The sequence below is a fragment of the Etheostoma cragini genome, chromosome 4 (genome assembly GCF_013103735.1).
Source record: "Etheostoma cragini isolate CJK2018 chromosome 4, CSU_Ecrag_1.0, whole genome shotgun sequence".
NCBI lineage: Eukaryota > Metazoa > Chordata > Actinopteri > Perciformes > Percidae > Etheostoma > Etheostoma cragini.
The window spans coordinates 18,568,153-18,589,974 of record NC_048410.1 but is presented as its reverse complement, the minus strand read 5'-3'; the positions used below and the strand labels follow the sequence as shown (position 1 = coordinate 18,589,974).

The 21,822-nt window shown below is 39.2% G+C and overlaps 2 protein-coding genes and 1 long non-coding RNA gene across 5 annotated transcripts in view; 1 reads left to right on the top strand and 2 right to left on the bottom strand.

Annotated features, from left to right (window-relative positions):
• LOC117943579 (mitogen-activated protein kinase kinase kinase 12-like) overlaps positions 1-13,401 on the bottom strand; it is a 30,444-nt gene extending 17,043 nt beyond the window's left edge. Inside the window, exons 1-3 of one of the 3 annotated variants that reach the window (XM_034869796.1) lie at positions 13,391-13,401; positions 3,528-3,534; positions 1,452-1,531 (exon numbers count right to left, since the gene is read on the bottom strand). The gene's annotated coding sequence lies outside the window, so the exon portion shown is untranslated. Of the gene's footprint in view, positions 1-1,451; positions 1,917-3,527; positions 3,535-11,789; positions 11,938-13,390 lie in introns of those variants that run through there. The other 2 variants (XM_034869797.1, XM_034869795.1) reach the window with 2 other exon arrangements.
• Positions 12,760-21,822, top strand: part of myg1 (myg1 exonuclease) — a 19,150-nt gene continuing 10,087 nt past the window's right edge. The window contains exons 1-3 of the mRNA XM_034869814.1: positions 12,760-13,110; positions 13,913-14,025; positions 18,994-19,153. Of these exons, the coding sequence (XP_034725705.1) occupies positions 12,829-13,110; positions 13,913-14,025; positions 18,994-19,153 (555 nt within the window). The 5' untranslated portion in view covers positions 12,760-12,828. The remainder of the gene's footprint in view (positions 13,111-13,912; positions 14,026-18,993; positions 19,154-21,822) is intronic.
• Positions 20,556-21,822, bottom strand: part of LOC117943593 — a 16,993-nt gene continuing 15,726 nt past the window's right edge. Inside the window, exon 4 of the long non-coding RNA XR_004656385.1 lies at positions 20,556-20,608. This is a non-coding gene — a long non-coding RNA (uncharacterized LOC117943593). The remainder of the gene's footprint in view (positions 20,609-21,822) is intronic.

Below are 21,822 nucleotides of genomic sequence, written 5' to 3'. Positions count from 1 at the left end.
GAAAAAGAAGAGGAAAGTTGTTATAAATCAAATCCAAGTTAACATCAGTTTGTTATTTGTAAAATTAAATATAGCCTAGGTGAAGATAAGAGTGGTTGTCACTTCACTTGCATAGTGGTCAGAGCAATGACTTATGAGTCATGTCGGCTATCTGAAGTCAATAGGCTACTAGAATGTAAAACATGATTCAGGATGTGTGGATAGAGGACAAAAGAGCAGCCTGTCTGGACCATAAATCAGAGAAAGCCTCAGTTCAGCACTACCTTTAATGAGGTACAGCCCCTCTCTAAGGCTAACTTGGCAACCTTATATAGGTGCTAAAGCATCACAGTAACTCAATTAAGTCATTTCCTCACATCTTTCAGAATATTACATATAGTCTGACTTTTGGTTTAGTATGTGACAAACCAAATGCTTTATAGACAATGGTGCCACAGCTGGAGCAACATCACTGCTGTATTAAAATGGATGAGATCAAATAATGGCTGTATAATAACGAGAACTCTGCAAGCCTCTTCAAAGCGTGCCATTTCTCCAAGGACAGCAGCATATACACGCTTAGCGGAGAAAGAAAATGCATTATTTCTCGTCAGGGCCTTTTGAAGTGATCCATTCCTCCTATATCTCTGGCAAGCATGGATATAAGAGGTGACATGTTGTACCTTCTTTGTAAAATAATGAAAATTCACAGTTCCTGCATCGTTGTGTTGTTGTAACATATAAGACGAAAACGTGTTTTTTCTTTACAAAAGAAAATCTCAAACATGGAGCTGGATTGGTTTCCAAGTTATTATCTAGTACTTGCTATCCATATCCTATGTCAGTTTCAAGGTCAATTTGAGTCAAATTACTAAACCTAAATGTATTAACATACTATTATGTGCCTGGCATCTGATGTATGAGCCGTCAGCCGTGATACAGTATAGCTGTATGTAATAAAACCCATCTATAATTCATAAAATAGGGGGAGAGAAATCATACTCCAAAAGAAGACAGACAGCCTGGAGGACGCATCAACCAAACCACAACAATCCTAATTTCCTGCAAACAACTGAGACACATCTGGTGTCTGAAATCTGGAATAATCATTCACATCCGACTGATCCTGCCTGCTAATAGTCCTTCTCCTGCTCTCATTTGATTTATTTCCAGGTATCAGCTGCGGGAGCAGGCTAAGGTCCGTCACAGCCCAGTGCATTGTGGATGTGTCGGAGGGGTTTCTTGCGCGCATCATCGCTTCTCCTCGCACCTCCTGCTGCGGTTAAGATCCCGCTTCCATCACTGACACGCCACTGAACTTCCAGTCAAAAACACTGCTGCAGTTTACATTTCAACAATAAAATGACGGGATGCGTTATTTAGGAACGAAATCAGCTACAGACGACCTGCTTTCTTCTTGTAGCCCATACCTTGTTTTTACGCCGACTGAATGTAAAACCAACGTTTCCTACCTCAGTTCTGACAGCTGACGTCCATCGCTGGTGACTGCAAAAGCTTATTCCACTCTATAATTTGTGATTGATTCTAATAATTCTTCCTTTATGGGTTTGTCGGTATAGTCAACATCAACGCTCACTCCTCCTCCTCCTCTCGGATGTTTCTCCGCCCTGACTGGAGGTCTGCGTCTTCTCGTGCGCTTACCCCACTGAGCAGTAGACACAGCTACGCTCCCTTGGTTTGCTTGTTTTTCCTGCTGCTACACCTCCTCCCTCCTCCTTTTCATTCTCTGAGGATGCGATCTGCGCACACGCAGGAATTTATACGGCCTATCTCACCTATAGTAAACACGACTGTGGAGGGGAGGAGGATGGGAGGGATGCAGGGTCCGTTTCCTATCAGAGGAGAAATGTGCCGTGACGAGCTTAGTCTGGTGAGACAGGGGACAACCGCAGGTAAACAGCTATATGAGCGAATGAGGCTACTCTTAGGCAGAGAGGTAGGGGGTCAGTCGGTGTGTGAGGTGATCAAAATGATGTCATCTCCAAAGCATGCAGCATTTGACTGGACAGCGCCATGTAAATCCCTTCAAACCCTATTAACGCCGTCTGTATCAAGTGTAATTGGTGCATAATCTGTGAGCACTACCCCGTCTGCCACAGTGGGGACATGAAGGAAGGACGGCAGATCGTTTTTTTTTTTTTTTTTTTTTTATTTAGGACCCTTCCTCTCCAATCTCTACTGACCCATTTCTCTGATATAGAGAGAGTGGGACAGCACAGCACCTAAATGGAACTTTCCCCAAGCGTGAGTTGTTTCCCTTAGCGACTTTAATTAACCTGAATGAAATAAAATATCACACTCATTTAAACAACTGTCATCTTTCATGACAGATCTTATTTTGTGTTCGAATATACCACCAGGATCTCATTTCAAGGGCACACCACAAAGTCATGAACGAGATTCAGAATGCGACGTATATATTTTTAAACAAAACTCACCTACCTAAAGTCCTCAAAGAAAGACATCACTGATTTTTAGACAGTAATTTCTACAACCAAATTCATAAATCACTGACAAAAGTTATTGGTGTGTAATACTAGAGATATCAGAATAAATACTAATTAAAGATTTTTTTGCATTCTTTTTCCAGCTTTTAAGACACGTTTGCATTTGAACAGATCCAAACTGAGCAACCATTCCAATTTTTAAATATTACAGGGTTTTGTTGAGCCATTCCACAGGAAATGGAAACTAAATCATCATAGTGAGCTTTAAGTATGCAGGCTACACTGCAAAAGAAAATGGGACTCACTCACTTTTCCTAAATTACACATAGATGTGGATGCCAACGCTGCAGGCCAACCGGGAGCTCATGATGAAATCAGTGTATAAGACACCGGAGAATCTTCCAAGAGTCAAACTACTTGGCTGACGCAGAGGAAGATGTGAGTTTGTGGAATAGCTGGGAGTCCCATGTCTGAGCTGTGTATTTACTGTGACAGTCTAGATGGTTGTAGCTACATGACCCTTTTTGAGAGATAAATCCAAATCCAGCTCTTATCTCCCAGATTAAGTTCGTGTTGGGCTTAAACCCTAACGATGACCTCATCGCGCTGCAGCAAGGGAAACCCTAACTGGTGATCACAGACCGACCATGTGAGACTGACCGACCTGCACAATAAACAAGTATTCAAAACCTCCCCCTTTTCTTCTTCTCCCTGCACAGCTACATGAAATCCTGATGAAAAAAAATATCATTGCACTGGCTGAGTTTGACACCTCTACTGAAAATACAGTTAGATAAATAGATTGCTTCTCTTTTCATTTATTCATCTTTTGAGTCACTCCGCCTTCTGCCTACGCAGGAAGGATTGCCAAAGCAAATTAAGATAGTTTCAGTACTTTATATCATGTTTCTCTTTGTGGTGGAGCGATACAGAAGCCCCAAAACAAGACGTTTATTATAACTATACAATTTCAGAGCCAACATGGGGAAACAGAGAGCAACAGGAAAGTAATAGTGGGCTTATTTTATGAAAGTAATTAAATGTTTAACTACCTTTTTTTTCTCCACAGAATACTCTTAACAACCATCTCAGTAGACACTGTTGGAGAATTATTGCATTACTAAAATAAGTTTTGACAGAGGACCTGATGCTTGTAGTTTAATTTCACTATCCAATAGAACATCCTCTTCAAATTTCCAAATACATATTCAAGGAACTCTATCAAAAATGTAGTTTATGAATGTTTAACGTTGGTTTTAATATCACATGAAATAGAAATAGTGGGCAAAAAAATCAGCGGCTTTAATGATTCTTGCTATTTTATGCCATCCATATCTAGAATTCTGTCTTAAGGCGGTCTGAATGGAGAAGCACATCCTGTGTTCTATTTCTATCTTTTTCTTAAAACTTTCTTCATGATTTATTTATTGGTGCTTGTAGTTGGAGGATGGCTCCTCGTCAGGGATGTTCAGTCCTCTGAGGGCGCGTGCAGCTGCCTCTAAAGTCCACCAACACAGCTTCTGCTTCTGTTGTGGTAACTCCAGCAGAAACAAGCACATAATGAATGCTGCAGGGGTAACACTCCCTATCAAATAAACACCTCAAAAAATAGCTTAGCTTAAAAAAATTATATATATATATATATATATATATATAATTTTTATTATAATTATAATTTTATATATATATATCAGTGGGACTCCCGTAAGATTTCAATGATTGCACAGTGGATTAAGAAAAAGCTACGTGCATTCTCCTGTAACATAGAGAGAGATTTGCTGCATACCTGCAAAGACCATCTTGTGATTTAAGAGAAAATGTGCACGATTAGAACTGCAAAGCTTCAATCAGACTCCTGAAGGAATGACTGTACCACACTTGGTGGTATCCAACCAAATGGCTGATGTAAAATGTTGCATTGTTTGGCAACATGCCTCATAATCTGTGGACAAGAATTAACAAAGCCTGCAGTGACGGATGTCAAAGAGGAATGCCATGTGTGTGCATGTGTGTACACAGGCTTTTGACTGTGAGTGTAGCCAAATGGTCACAGATTGTCCCTGTCCTTTTAAGGGGGAAGGTAGAGGTGCGTATATGTGTGTGATTGGTTGGGTGCAGGGAATGAATGGGAGGGCAGCTTCTGGCTCTTTGGAGAGCCTATTTATGAATCTTCATCGAGAGGCCCTTGTGTTACTCATTGTCACTTTGAGTCACACACTGCTGAATAGGTGGCCAATCATCAAATCCACTCAATTCTGTTCCTAAAGAGAACGTGAACAATAGCAGCAAAGATAATTAGCACTGCTCCAACATCATATTGACTGGAAACCAACAGCAGAATACCAGAGGTCTGATGAAAGAAGGCAACTAACTGTGTGTCTATATTTGTGTGTGCTAATGTACAGTATGTCTCTGTTTGATTATACACAATGGTGTGGTCCCTTTCTGTGAGTCGAGAAAGCTGATATTGGACGGCGTTGTCATCATTCAGGTTGCCTCTATTTTGCGTTTTGCCCAGTGATGGATTTCATTAAGATTGGCGCCAACCAGCATTGGTGGGCGGGTAAAGGGGGTTGGTGTGTGGGGGATTCTCCATTTCAACAAGATGATCTCACCTCCTGCCTGCACCTCAGGAAGAAGGATTTTCATTCATAAAGTTCATCCATTCACACACACGCACGTGTTCAGGCACATGCACACACATATACAACCACTATATCTCCCAACAGGATGCTGAGGAAACAGTTGAGCCAGTGAGGTAATGATCAGGTGAGATCACTGTCGGACGCCAAGATCCCTCTTTCCGTTTAAAAACTCAATAAAAAGATGTTTGACGCCTTTCATCCTTTAACCTGGCCTGTATTACAGCACCACATACTCTGAATCGGAAAGAAGATGTCTTAATATAAAACTGACCGAAAACTTATTGGATAAAAAAAAATGTGTGCATCTTTAGTCATATACTCTGTCTGCACATTTACAATATCTCAAAATATGTAAAAACAAGCTATGAAAACAACACTGATATATTATTAGCTTTTAAGTTGAACATCAGCATCCAAATCCAGTAAGCAAGGAACAATATTAGCATTTAATGGAGTGGTAATTCGGGCCACCTGCTTCATCTAAGTCAAATATTCACTCTCATTTCAGCACAGGTTTTGGTCTCAACCAACTGGTGAGGAAATATCTGGCTCTTGGGCTGCTCTACTACGTTCCTTAGCACCTGTGTGCGTCAGCTGTTTGATGCAGAGCAAGTAGAATACAGTGGGGGGTGAACTCAGAAAAGGATTGCACTGCTTTTGCCACCAATAAATAAAAGACAAAAAAAATAAGACAAAAAGAAAGCACTCACAAAGGGTGAAATTTACCCCTACTTTCGCCAACAAGCAAATAGCGCCTCAGTGCTTCTATGCTTTAAATGATGTAATATGCTTACAATTGGCTTCTTTCTGTAAATGAGCCTTGTTGCAAAAAAAACAGTGTGATTCAGTGCTAATAGTCACACACAAATTATTAGCGTCTCAGAGAGTTGGTGGTAATGAGTGTCCGATCCGCTTCAAATCATGGCTTCTTCATACAGAAGGTGTGCAACTGAAAACACCAACTGCACTGAACAGAATGGGGTATAAAATCTGTCACGTTTAAAGGTGCCCTGCCACACAAAACCGTTTTTACTTGCATTTTTTAACAACATGTTAGGTCCATAAGTGTTTCTGTTATGTCGTGAATGTGAATATGAACTGCAACTGCTCTGTCAGTTCTAGCCACTCAAAATAAATAAGCAGAAAAATCAGGCCAATTACAAAAGTTGGTCAGGCTGACGTCATGTTGCCTGAGCTCATTACTATTCATGAGCTCGCCCAGTTGTGCTGGGCCAAGAACGCTGACAGCCAGGTTCTCATTGGCTATGTTAACTTTTACAATACTCAATGTTTTGAGTACTGAAACACAGATAAAGAAACACAGCCAACATCAAAAAAACTGAAAGTTGATATAAAACTCTGTAGAGCTGAGGGAAACTTCAAAGTTGTGGAATTATCACAATGAGCAAGACCCATTCACATCTAAGTAGTTAGTATGAACCATTGTTAATATGGAAATATTGACTATTTCTGCTTTTTACTCTCTTGTTGAAAGTTACAAGATTTGTCCCAGACAACTGAAGAACCATATTGACTCATTCTGAGTACTCTAAAATATGCAAATCCAACATTTAGATCAAGCACTGCTTTGATCTTCCAGAGAGATTAGTGATGCGTCTGATTTCCCTTTGAAACCTCAGAGAGGCAAGCAGGCAGCCAGGCAGCCTGCTGTGGAGAGCCTCCGGCAGTGGTCCGGTCAGGACAGGGTTAATAACAATAAAGGGGAGGTTGGAGAAACCTTCCTGAAAGTCACGTGGTTTGTGCCGGGAAGCGGGGGTGGAGGAACGAAAGGGAGGGGAGGGGAAAGGAGCTGGGGACGAGCCGAAGGAGGAGTCTGGAGCGTGTTGCCGTAGAAACAGAATCCTCAGTTGGCCGGTGTGAAGTCAGAGGCGTAATATTAGGTGGTGACTGCAGTTAGATGGTGCTGGTGGTTGAGGTGGGTGGATGGGTGGGGAGGAGGAAGGGGAGGGGAGTTTGTGAGGGGGTGACTCACACTGGAGGACGCACTCTGCATTCTAATGGATGGACCCATATGAAGACGCACTCATACACACTAACACACCTATACATACATATATATACACATACATATATATACACACGTATATATATATATATATATATATATATGTATTTATTTATATATATAATTACATACACATATATACATACACACACACACACGTGTGTGTGTATATATATATATATATATATATATATATATATATATATATATATATACATACACACACACACACACACACACACTACCGTATAGCATGGCTCAGCATCATCCTGTACCACTCTACTTATAACATATACTTAATTTATTATGTCATTGAAAGGTCCATTAATGTACGTCTTGATGGTTTCACTTGCATTGATAAAGGGCATCTGTTAGAGGGAACCAAAGGCTTAGACAGGCTAGTAAACTACAGCCATGTAATTGGTGACAGCCTAATTGTACAGCACACATAGCAATTGAAGTGATAATATGTATAAACCATGCTCAAAATTATCATTGGATTAACTATACTTTCCAAATGCCCTTGAGTGAAGAGGATCACCAGCTGTTACGGGGGTAGTGTTAATAATTATGCGTACCATTTTTTAGGCTGTTGTTTTGAGGGTCTTTTCTTTTGGCTGCAGGGAGATCAGTTTTTATCTCATTAGATCTCTTGTGGGGAAGTAGTCCATGTTAATGAACTTTTTCTTTCAGGGTGCGGGACAGGAAATCAGAAGCACCACACAGATATTTTCTAAAACGCACAAATGTGAAACCTAACAATAACACAATGTGTGACGCCTCAGGGTTGACAAACGAGATTCATTAAAACAGCTAGCGCACTTGGCGGTCAGGATGAGACGACCAAAATGTGTCAAATCAGGAATTACATTCATAGATTCCCTCAATTCATGTGATGCATTTATCTAGTAATGTGATAAACCATGTAGAGAAATTGAAAGTAAATCTTATGTGATAAATTAACCAGCGGGTGGAATCATTTTGTTCATTATAAGGTCATAATGTTACTGTCATTTGAAAGCAAATCAATTTCCATAATCCCATATGTCTTTAAATGTTTTACTTTAGTTTTATGTCAACTTTTATAATAAGAAAGACATTGCTCTACTTTATGTAATCATTAAAGGGACAGTTTACCCCAAAATCAAAAATACATATTTTTTGCCCCTTACCTGTAGTGCTAGTTATCAATTTAATTTGTTTTGGTGTGAGTTGCCCAGTGTTGGAAATATCGTTTGTAGAGATGTGTGCCTTCTCTGCATTGTAACAATACTAGATAATCCCCAGACCCGGTTGTGAGTGTGTAGGAACCAGTATTGGGTAAGTTACTTTTAAAAAGTAATTAGTTACAGTTACTAGTTACTTCTTCCAAAAAGTAATTAAATTACTCAGTCACAAATTACAAAAGTAACTAAGTTACTTCAGAAAGTAACTAATGCGTTACTTTAAAGTACATTTTTTAAATGCTCAAATGTGACCCCACCTCCCCCCCTCTTTAATGGAACTTAAAATACATGTGAAAGTTCAATTATTTATGGTAAATCTGAATATTATAATGAAATGGACACTTAATACAAAAGTGCCCTGAGGTTTATACTTGTGTGCTGTTGTGTGCGTCAAGCCGGTGTGTGTGTGTGTGTGTGTGTGTGTTTAGAGTGAGGGGGAAGTTAGAGATTAGCTTCAGAGCGAGTAGCCGCTCTAGAGACACAGTGAGAGAAACAAAGTGTCTCCCCTATGTTTTCTGACCACGGTGGGAAATCTTTAGCAGGAAACCACGGTTACCCCCCCCCCCCCCCCCCCCCCGATTTCATAACGCCATACCTATCTCTCGTTGACTGAGTCGTTTGTGTTGTTCGTTGTGTGCCCGACTATGTGTGCTTTCGATCACCCGCCCAATTCTACCTCTGATTGGCTTACCATGAAATTTTACTCAACCTCAGCCAATCGTCAGCATTATGCGCTTGTCTCATGGACGGCCCACTAACCAAGGAATTAGGATGGTAAGAGTAATCAATTAGATTACTCGTTACTGAAAAAAGTAACGCCGTTACTCCCATCACTGGTAGGAACTATTTTATTTGTATTGATCTACACCGGCTAACCGTATCACCGAGCAGAGAAAAACGTACTAACGCTCAGCTAAACTACCAATATTGGTTACCTACAGTTAGAGCTAAACAAAGAGGAACAAAGCACTTGTCCATGAGTACGCTTCCTTTTTGGGCGGTGATGTGGCTGGCTGGTGTAGTTTGGTAGCAAGAAAATAATTCCTACACGAAACTGCAGGTCTGTGGATTATCCTGAGTAACTAGGTCAGGATTTCTGGAAATACACATTGCTGTGAATTTTCAAATGTATTTTTTGTTCCATTATATCAGAGAGAAGGCAGACATCTCTACGGACAATATCTCCAATACTGGGCAAATCACCCCAGAACAATCTAGATGGACGAACAGCACTACAGGAAAAAGGAAAAACATGTTTTTATTTCATTTTGCAGTGAACTGTCCCTTTAATCAATATGCAGGGATGAGGAATTAACGCACTGCTTGAAAACAAGTGATGGGCAGCTTTGAACTTTACTTCAACATACAGTTTTTAATTAGGTTTTTTATATTGTGTGTGTTTCCTCACAAAACCATAATTGTCATATTATTCCTTTTCAGTTTACTATTTTGCATCCACAACTAAGACAACATACCTTCTGCAACCACTGCAGTGTTGTAACTCAGGGGAATGTTACTACACTTGCCCTATAGCAAATAATTGACTTTTTGATTGACCGCTGCCCTGCTCTTCCTTTTAAGTAAAGCCAGGGCGAGTTCATTTCCCATCATCGCTGCGTGTAAAACTGGAAGCAGCAGCGAAAATCAAAGGCAGTGTGACGTTTTCTCGGTCATCCCCCACAACAGTATCTCATGGTATGAGGCGAGCCAATGGGGGACAGGCTGGCTGTCTGAAGCAGTGCAGGCTGGTGAACATGAACATTATCTTCAGGCTTGTTTATTTCAGTTTGCCTGTGACCATGACTCATTCCGTTTTTGGGAAAAGGGGCAGCTTGAGTACCCCACAAAGCAAAATAAAAAAAAAACGGTTATCTTTTGATTCTTTACAGCAGTTTAACTAAAACATGATTTCTGCTACTCTGATTATTGCATTTTGAAGGTTTTCTACACCCATGAAGAATATCAGATAACTATATTTTACAAGAAAACAAAGATTGTCCATCTATGTTTAACCTAATTTGTTATAACAGTCACGTAGGTTTAAAGTTATTTGTAAATTAGGTACCTTCTTGAAAAAGGTTCCCATTATGTTGTGCTTCATCCCTAATGGGTGCCAATATTCTGTTGGGATTTTATTGAACTAAACACTATGCGATCATGGTCGTGAGTCACTGTTTTTCCATTTGTGACCCCTCACATTTATCTTTTCTTGACCTTATCTTGTAAGTCTTTCTCTGATCTTTTTTTCTTGTGTATCTGCATGGGTTTTATTTGGCAGCTGTTTATGTCCAGCATGTTCTGTCAACACACATCACTTGTTAAAGATAAGATGATCTTTTCCTATTTTGCATAATCTATTCAGAATAATAAGAGGTAGTGGCATTGTTTTCTAAATTTGTATTCTAGAGGAATACCAGTCACCAATTACACAGAGTTATGCTAATTACCCACTTGACTCAATCACATATTACCAGTGTTAGGAGTCATTATTTCAGCTATATTAGATAGGCAAATTATCATTTGTTACAAAGCTGTGATGGAATTGATGGCACATTTAGAATACGATATACATGACAAGTGAAAGAGACTACTGTTGTCTCAAAAAAAGTAGCCAACATAAAAAAAAAACATCCAATGTTCAACATCACCAGGCGAGTTCCGCCTGTTGTGTCTGTGTGCGCTGTCCATGGTGCTGATCAGGGCTATAAGGCCTTAATGGCAAATGCAAAACAGTAAATAATACCTTATGTGTTTACTCATGTAGCCAGGGATTATAAATAGAAAAAAAGTAGAAGTTAAAAATGGTGGAAATTGGAATAAATGAATTAACTTTAGTTTTTAATCCTACAATCTAGTTATTCGTAAACAACAACAAAAATGCTGACCGACATTGATTCTATAGACGTTATGTTTTTTCAACATGTCAAACTGTAACAACTTTTTCTATCTACTGCCAATTCATTTAAACTTTTAACGCAAAAATGCAGTCCATGTCGGGATAGTACAAGATGTAGATGGGCCATTCTTTCCAAGAGAAACCCTACAGCCCCACACTCAAAGGGAAATGGAAGCCCCCTTAAAAATCAATGTGTATCGATTTAATTAAGCTAAAATATAGAGTTAACATGCTTGGTGAGATGGTGATCTCAGCAGAATGACTGACGTACAGCGCCACCTGGCGGTAGTACATCTGACATATATCGCACCAAATGCACGACTAGATTTACTGATTTAAATCGTGTGGCCTTGAAAGACTCCCTATTGTCCCGAAAGACAGAAATTGCATCTCTTAAAACGCACAGTATACCTGCGCTTGCTGGCGCAATGTATGCACACAGTATCAGACTGGTGCATTCGCACTGAACAGGATTACCAGCATCTTAGTGGTGAATCGTGCCATGCAGGAAACGGATTCAGCAATAATTACTGTAATAGGAAAACCTACCGTTATCAGGCTCGGGGTTGAATGTAACGACTGATGGTTTACACCGGTCGCTCCGTAGGTTCACACGACAAAAGACTGGAAGCCGGGGTGCCTCTCTTCTCTGCCCGACTACTACAGGGGTCCCATCTGGCTAATTACCTTGTCAATAAACCTTGAAGGTAATGCCGCGAGAACGAGAGTTGGGGTGACAGCTGAGTCTGAACCTCCTTAATGATCCCAATAATGGATGTATTATATTAACCCACTTCCAACGTTGCAACTCTTTTGACTATATTTGCATTTAACTAATCACTATAGTTCCACTAATAAAATACACACTTTATAGCAACCGCAGAAGCACAATTAATAATGCTTTTAAAACTAGACTTTGAAACATGGCCTCTAGATTAGCTAATAGACTACATGACCTGCCTGTAGGCCTTTAATCGTAGTTTATATTCTGTTTTAGCAGTGCATGTTATTAAACTAATGTGCAGTTAAAACAAACACATTACCACAGTGATGGAGCCTTTGGGGCCCATGAGGTTCTGGGGCCCCGGGCAGTTGCCAAATTCACCCGGTTACTAATGCAGATTATTTTTTCAATCCTTTATTCCGTTTTTTTTATGTAAGGCTTTTAATTCCTTACTCAATATGTTCAGAGTTTTACACTGTAGAGATGATAAAAAATATATTAAACCAACTCTCCATGTGAGGGTTTGAGAGGTTATTTTACCTGCTTTCAGCGCCCTCTGCTGACAGCATACTATGCATTCTATTAAACGAGTGAATTATTGCATTTGCAAAAAAATAGATATCTTTATAAATAACATTTCGGGCTTCAGCTCAGTTTAAGTATGTAATTATTAACACAGGTACTTATTCTAAATGTAATGTAGAAACAATCTCTGGGGACTTTCCATAGACAGTTAAAGGACGGTTTCACTGGTTCGCAAACATAGACCGTATACGGTCTATGTTCGCAAAACAGGCGCACCATATCCGGTCCGGCTGCCAAATCATTCCGTCGCCAGCGCCTGTCGTGTAAATTCGTGTTTGAATGTGGCGTGTAGGCATAGCATTTATCGCTAATTTAACAAAGATATCGTCACAAATAAACTTAAGCAAGCCTACAAGTGCTTTACGATTGTTAAATTCCGGAGCGTACTGCCGTCGTATACTCTCGGTGGACGTTGCTCGCATAGCACCACGACACATGTCAAGTCAACCGAAGAGGCTCCGCACTGAAAACATGAGCAACACGATCGGAACTCACAACGGCACCTTTCACTGTGACGAAGTTCTCGCCTGTTTCTTCCTCCGTCAGCTACCTGAGTACAAGGTAGGTAGTATGCTGCCGTAGTGGACTGTTTAGAGAGGGAGGGAGCCAGATGGGTGCCTGAGTTGTTCCTTTAACTGCTGGTGTTGAAGTACAGGCCTGTGTCGATACTACTTCGGTTTAAATCTTGTTGTTTAAACCTGTTTCTATACCCAGCATTGGTGTGTTTTTTGAGAACTTTGTTTTATCTTTTATCCTACATCACGCGTAATTTTATAACACTCCAAATGGGGGTGCTGTTGTACAGAGAGATGGAGCTCCCAGGAAGATGACAAACATAGACCTAATAATTCTAGTATGATCATACATTTTACAATTTAGGAGGAATAATAGCAAAAACACCTTAGTGTACAACTACTATAAACGTGCTCCTACAAATGCCTACCTCTTTAGGGGTATAACGTTTGACTATTTAAAGTTAAATATTTTCTGAACATGGCTTAATCTACATCCAAATTACAACAGAAGTTAAGAAATGACCCATTTATCATAGATTGGATTTACTCTGTATTTAACTATGGCACAAACCCTTTCCTAAATGTGAACAAAGTTGCAGAGTCAGACCCATTACCAAACTTACTCACCACAGTAAAGAGTTAAAATCCTCACATGATCACTTCATATAATGTTATTGATATATACAGTAAATGCTTTTATTTGGCTCTTAGATTCATAACGTTTAGAAAATCTAAATTGGGCCTTTACATAAAGTCCAGATGTAATTTTTTGTCCCAAAAATCAGATGGAATCAGATTTTTGATGATAGATGAATGCAGATCTTTAAATCATTCTATTCATTGCACAGGATGCCAAGATCATCCGGACCCGGGACCCGGCACAGCTTGCAGAGTGTGACATCGTTGTAGATGTGGGAGGAGAGTTTGACCCAAAGAGGCATCGCTATGACCATCACCAGAGGTGAAGCTGCTGCAATGACATTCAGTTTATTATGTTTTAGATGTCAATTGTTGACTGGACTGAATAAACCAAGACCGGGGAATATATAAATATTTATTGTTCATCACCGGTCATGGGAACCACATTGTAGGTTTATTTCAATATGGTGAATCATATTACAGTGTTTTTCTTAGGGCTGGGTATAATTCAAAAATATTCAATACCAGTACTGATATCAATATCGTGACTTTGATACCGGTTCTTGAACAATAATTTTTTTTGATACCAATTTTTTAAAACAAAAGAAATGCCAACATTACGGCACACATTTTTATTTTTATTTTTACAGCTCCTACTATGCCAACACAGTTTCTGTGCGTAACATAGTTTTTTTTCCTGCATGCTTCTATGATGTGTAACCAATCACAAAAATTATTAGATTTTGGTAGAAGCATGCTGCGTGCTTCTTGTCTCACTGGCACTGATGAGATTTACTCTTTAGCTTTGGTGAAATGTTTCAATTTCTGCTGAAAGTAACTGCTTAAGTTTGATAGTTAAATTACCATGTAGTCCAATGTGGGGGTCTTCAGCCAAAGAACTTGATCTTATATTCTTTACAGTAACAGATATTTGTAATATACACTGTACATGAATCATTGTTGTAAGTAAGGAGTGCTTGTTATCATGCTGTTTCTATCAAATACCTGGATTTCAAACCATTCTATGTTGTCCGGAAAACAAAGTGTAAAGAATCATATCCTCTTTAGCTGGGGTCCAGGAGGAGAGAGTATTAAATATACTGGGGCTTTTGTTCTGACATCCTTAAAGCACCTTATTTGCATGGATCATGAAGGAGCACGCTCCAAGTTCTCTGCTAAGTTTCCTGCCAAGTTCCTTCCGAGTGATTGCATTCACTTGAAGTCTCATCAAGTTGAGTAATCGGCCTATTCCAGATGTCTTGTCAGCTTAATGTCCTGATGATAATCGGAGATAGCTTTTATGACCATGGTGATAAAGATATGCCGGGGCTCTCTTCCTAGTGGGTGGTTAGTGATAATTAGTGCTCCTTCAATTGAACGCCCCCCCCCCGCTGTTGGTTCACGAGGCTCAGAAGCTGCCACGACACTGTCAGGGGCCGCAGGAGAATGTTGCAGTCACTCACATGGATGGATGTGGGCAAGATGATTTTGACGGGAGGGATGGATATACAGTAAGTGAGCTCGGGTGCTGGTGGAAATTAGAGAGGGAGACGACGAGAAAATATCGGAGTCCTCGTTTAAAAACAAACAAACAAAAAACAACAGTGACAGTGCACATATGAAGTTGACAGCAGTATCAAAACAACACAGTAGTTGTAATTGTATTTTTTTAATGATTCAGTAGCTTCCCTGTAGTTTTCCGTTTTAATTCAAGTCCAAACATTCACATTTTATTCAAATTATGTTTTTAAAATGCTGTTTCCCCAAGTCTTTCTAAATCTGACGTGACCTGACGTAGGTTTCTGTATGACGATGTTGCTTCAGTGCAGTACAGTCAGTTGGATGTGGGTCGTTACAGCCCCATGATTAGAGTACCTCACAGAAAGCTAAGCATTGTACTGCTTGGACTCTGTTAGAAAAGTCGCACAATAACACAAACTTTGGTTCACCATAGTTGGTTATTGTGTCCTAACTAATTGATTGAGGCAGCGGTAGCAACTCCTGTGTTCTGCAGCTTTGAGTAGTGCGAAATGTTTTGCTGTGGATAGGGGTAGAATTAAAATGCATTTAAGCCTCCTAAAAAAGTGAAATATTTACTATATCCACTATATCTAGATCAGACTCCATTGACAAAACACAAATTTCACCTCGCAGAACATGGAAGCTGCTGGTTTGCCATTACAAATCCTACTTAAAATGATTGTCTCAGAAAATAAGGGGTTAAACCAGCAATGGGCCAGATACTATGACAGTTTCTGAAACGCTCCTATAAAGCAATTTAGTCTACAGTCCTGAAGGTCACCGTGCGATCTAAATGAATTAAAAAGAAACATAACCCGACATCTGCCTTTCAAAGGACAAACAAATCAATGATCAATTTTTTTTAGCGTGTGTGTGCGTGTGTGTGTGTGTGTTAATATATATGTATATATTAATTTAGTGTGGTCCAATTAGATTAATTGAAAACACCTGTGTGAGTCCAGGGCCTTTAAACACAGTGGAATTGAGTCAGTAAGGTGAATGAATTATGAGGTAAGGTGAGTGAATTTAAAACCAACCCCAGTTGAAAAACCTCTTTCTGACATTGCTGTATTTAGAAAGTCCTCTTTTTTTAAAGCCCACACTGCAGGCCAAATCTCCTGTCATTTTATGGGACATTGGGACAACTGGCCTCAGAATGATGCATATTATTTTCATAAAGTGCTTGAGTTTCTCAGGTCATTGAGGTTCTTGTGATGCTCTGAGTAGGTGACAGATTCATGAAGCATCATTTGTGCATAGAAAATAGTATGCAATTCTGTTTAATGATATAGGGGTTTGTATAAGGAAGTGGTGCAGTGTAGTGTGATTGCCAAACTACAAGTATGTAGTACTGGGAAGTATGTTCAAACAATGCTTAGTGTAGAAAAGGCGCCAAAGTTATGTTAGTGTTGCTATTATTTAGTACAGTTGACCATATTGTGCTTTTTTTCCACGTTTACTCCCATTCGTTCAGTGCTTTCAACAGGCTAGCCAAAGCGCGTGCTGGTTTCTAAATTATAGGTGACATCACACAGTTAATAATCAGTATGATAGTTAGTCGGTCAGTTACTACGATGTCTACTTCATGGTTTTGTTTATATTGTATTTTTTATTACTGTTGCTACTTGATTATATATAAGTTGCAAGTTCTTTCCTATATATGTATGTTTCGAACTGCGATGTCTTAATGTTTGTAAATTTATTTAATAAAAAAGTAAAAAAAGTTTTTAAAAAAAAGTTAGTCGGTCAGTTGAATTGTAGTTTTGTGCGGCACCTCCCTTCAGAGTGTGCGTATATGAGAAGAGTAAGCACATCTGCTGCTTCGCTTGTGATATTGTATTTATTTGTCAAACCAGCTGTTATTTGTGCTATTTAATGTGGATGAAAGTTAAGAGTTCAATGGGTCGCTACATGCTAATGATAGCCACATTCGTACATGCTAGCTAGTTTCGAACTTTTGTTCACCTGACTCAGTACGTTGGGCCAAAATATGTAACATCGTTTTTAAACATGTTTCTATTTTTACTACTTGTTGTTAGGATTGTTCACTACTTTGTGGTTGAGTAGAATACAACTTAACGCTAAGTGGTGTTAAATATTGTTATCTGTACCGTTACCGAGGCTTCTCTATCAAGGCTTTGCTAGCTCGTACGGAACATAGCATGAGGTCCGGAGTTTTCACAATAAAAGCATTCAGCCATTTAGTTAGTTGGAGGCTTTAAAGCGTATCATAGTTGACAGAAAGTGCGGTCTACATTATCGGTAACTTAACAAGTGGTAGAGAATCTGAGAATCCCATAGAAGAAGTGTTTGAATACTTCTTCTCTGCTTACATTATTAGAGTTAGAGATATATAGTCATATTCTGACTATTGTTTATTTTATGTTTGGTAATGTATATTAGTGCTTAAGGAGGAATGAGTGTGTGCATATGTTTCCTTTTATTCATTAGTATTTGTTTCCCTCTTTACAGAAACCACACTCAGAATTACCCTCACACTCACTCACACAAGAAAGAGGAATAAATAACCAGAATAAGAACTATCTCTCAGCAGTTCATTTCATACTCTGGAATAATTGGCCTTAAGTAGTGTTCTGGCCGACACACCTGAGTGAACCTAATGATAAGCCCAGAACTAGCACCTAGACTGAGTGTCTACCCATTATCTTCAATTGACTTACTAATACTTAATTTTTCCAAAATATTTCCAACTCTAGGTTTTTTGTATTCTTCATTGCTAACTCACCTTGGTTTAGTTATTTATGGTAAATGCTAGTTTACCATCTTTGACTTCACACCAACTGTTTGATTAACTGGTAATCTTTTTCAGCCGTTTTTCCATTTTTCTCTGGAATTCCCCCCTCGCTCATTCACTCCCATCTCCTGATATCAGCATAGAAATGCCTCAGCTTGGCCTTGGCCAATTAGTCATTTAATGGCTATGATTACCTCCTGCTTCCCTAGCATGTCACTCATTCATTTGACGGACTGTTTTCCGGTGTGCCACAGCCCAAGCATCCTAATTAAGCTTCAATTAAATGACCAGCATTGACTGGGTGCCGGAGCCCACCCATCTAACCACGTGGCTGAGGAGAGACCTCCGGTGGCTTCTATTCATGTGTGCTCATGCTTACTAACACGCTTGAGCATGCTTTTATCTTTCTCCGGTCAATGCAAACTTGCTCTCTGAAGTTGAGATTATTTATAGATGCCAGTGCCTTTAATTGATATCTGTGTGATAGATGTACTGTTCCTGATCACTTGATAGAAATTATTTATGTAATAACCAATAACCTACAGTATAGGATATTTCATCAAATCTTACATACAAAGGTTGTCAAAAGTACCACTACTTTTTTTCTGATACCGCGTGTTTAATACAGTATGATCTGTTAGTTATACATTTAATAGTATCAAAAGTACAGAAGCTATAAAAACATCAGATTTTCAATCAATCACTACACATTATAAACGTGTTGAAATACTCTGTGTTCAGTGACCTTTTTTGTACCAACACTATGTGCAGATTGTTAATAAAAGAAAACAAATATTCTGTTTTGTGTGCCTACAATTTTCTTTTCTTTGCCCGTGGTATCGAAAGGGCTATCAATATCGTTTTTTTATGAGAAAAAAAAATCTAGTTGATTGGTACATACTGTACAAGCTATAAACTCTTTTCACCCACTGTGAATAGAATATTATCCTGTGTTTAAAAAGGCCATCTCTATTTATGTTGCTGTCGCTAATGGACTGTCTTCCCTGTCTTCAGGACCTTTGCGGAAAGCTTTCACAGCCTGTGTCCAAAAAAGCAATGGGTGACCAAGCTCAGCTCAGCAGGCCTGGTCTACGTACACTTTGGTCGTCAGCTGCTGGCTCATCTGACGCAGTTTAAGGAGGGCGACAAGGAGCTGGAAGTGCTCTATGACAAGGTGAGAAAAAGAAGACGACGGATTTATAGCAGGCAGTGAATTAGCTACCGTTGTGTTTTATCACAGCAGAAACTCCTCATTGTTGCCTCGTTGCCTGATTAATTGAACCCAAACACTGCCAAAGAAGAATGCTAGCTTGTCAGCTACGTTGGTAAAATGAATAACAATGGAAGGACACATTTGTTAATTTTGGTGGTTTTAAAAACTGAAAACATTCAGTCACTGTGTGTAGAACATGCAGAATATCTATTGTTAAAATGTAGTTTATAACATTTTGCCTCCATCAGAGAGTTGTCAGGAGATGAGGATTATACATAAAAAAGACATAGATGGGGATGTGGCCAAGTTCATCTGCCACATTCAAACCTTGGGCACTGCAGTAATATTTAATGCATTTTAGAGAGCTGGGCCAGCAGGAGGCATCAGCGCATAGAACATTTTGATGGCCAAGCACCTTAAGCCAGCCAAATCTTAGGTCAACCAGAAGTATTAGCAATATTAACTCATATTATCATTGGCCTTTTGACGTGTCAGTTTGATTTTTAGCCACAAATAGTCCTTTGGGTTCTGGGGATTTTAGGATGCTTCGCCTTCACCTGGTTCAAACTAACCAAATCTCTATTTTTGCCTCAAAACTTAGTTTGACTTGTAAAATGTCAACTGTGTTTTGTGATTGACCTGCCAATGGTACTGAGGAGTTGACTTTTTAGCCATAAATATGTCTATTTATCTGCTGCTCTTTCACTTCTTTCTGAAGCTTTGCCATTAAACCGTCACAAGCACTTATTTGGTGAAAAACAGTCACTCTTGCAAATGTGCATGCGTGGTGTTTGTATAAACTCTATCATGATTTGACATTTTGAATGGGTTGTATCCGCATTATCACCATTTTCTTTAAAGCACAGTGAGCATGTCAGAAACCTGGGTGTTAGTATTCATCACATCACCGCAATTACGAAGACCACTTTCTACCATTTAAGAAACCTTTCCAAACGGAGGAGGAGCTTGCTGTCCCAGTCTGACTCTGAAAAAGTGGTCTAAGCATTCCTCTTCAGGAGATTAGATTACTGTAATAGCTTTTTGCAGGACTTCCCAAAAAGACATTAGCTACGCTCAAGCTCATTCAAAATTCAACAGCATTTGAGTGCTAATTAGACTTTGACAATGGAACACATTACACTTGCACTGGTACTGTATAGAATTGATTTTTATAGATGCGTTTTCTATCGCAATTGTTTGTTGACATTTGTTTCCTATGTCTTGCCGTAAAACACATTGTGTTTACTCCACGCCCCCAGGAAGTGAGCTGGGTTTTGAAACTAATTTGACATAGCAGCCAAACAGTGTAATTGCAACTTTGGTAACCCTCCATGGGATGCCATGTGGCCCAAAAATACTTTTCCCATAGACTTACATGGCAAAAGAGACGTCTGTAAATCAGTGGATAGATTTTTGCTTGTGTGTCGGAGCTGAGCCCCGCTCTCTGGGACAGACGCAGAGGACATAGAAGCTTACGTGTTTTAAGGTACCAAAATGTGGCACCAATTGATTAATGAATTGCTCCTTGCCATCCTAATCCAAGGAAATATGTTTGGTGGAAAAAAAAAAAAAAGGACTTCGGAGGAGTAAACTCCCCAGAGCTAGGTTAGTAATAACATTTCTGGGACGGGATGCACACAAATGGAAAGGAAGAGGAGAGAGCAGTTCAGTGTGTCAAAGAAAGGAAGTCCCTCGGCAGTCTAGAACTATAACAGCATAACTAAGAGAGGTGGAGTGTAGTGCTCTAGTGGGGTAATGAGGTACTAAAAGATGTTCTAGATATGTTGGTGCTAGACCATTTAGAGCTTTTTAGGTCAGGAGAAGGATTTTAAATTCAATCCTAGATTTTACATGAAGTCATTGTAGATAAGCTAATACAGGAGAAATATGAGCTCCTTTCTTAGTTGTTTTCAGAACACGTGCTGGATCAGCTGGAGAGTTTTAAGGGACTCATTTGAGCAAACCTGATAGTAAGATAGACTTACAGTAGTCCAGCCTAGAAGTAACGAATGCATGGGCAAATTGTTTTGAGACAGGATGTTCATAATTTTGGCAATGGTACGAAGATGAAAAAGACTGTTCTTGAGTTTTTTTTTTTATTGTTTTCCCATTATTCAGGATATATCCGGATCAAAAATAATCAGGAGACCAGGGCAATACCATCCAGAGTAGCTACATCTTTAGATAATGAGGTTTGGAGGTGTTTAGAGCCCAGCACAATAACTTCATTTTTGTTAGAGATTAACATCAGAAAATTGTAGGTCATCCATGATTTTATATCTTATTAATGCATGCTTGAACTTTAGCTAACTGACTGGTTTTGTCTGGTTTGATTGACAGGTAAAATTTTGTGTCATCCGCATAACATTAAAAGTTAATTAAGTGTTCCCTAATAATATTGCCTAAAGGAAGCATATATAAGGAGAATAGAATTGTTCCAAGCACTGAGCCTTGTAAAACACCATGGCTAACTTTAATGTACTTGGAGGATTTGTCATTACCTTAACAAATTGAGATAAATCCGAGAAATATGACTTAAACTAGCTTAGTGTGATTCATGTCTGCAGCAGTTGGAAGGTTGATAGTATATTATACTGGTGATATATATATATATATATATATATATATAT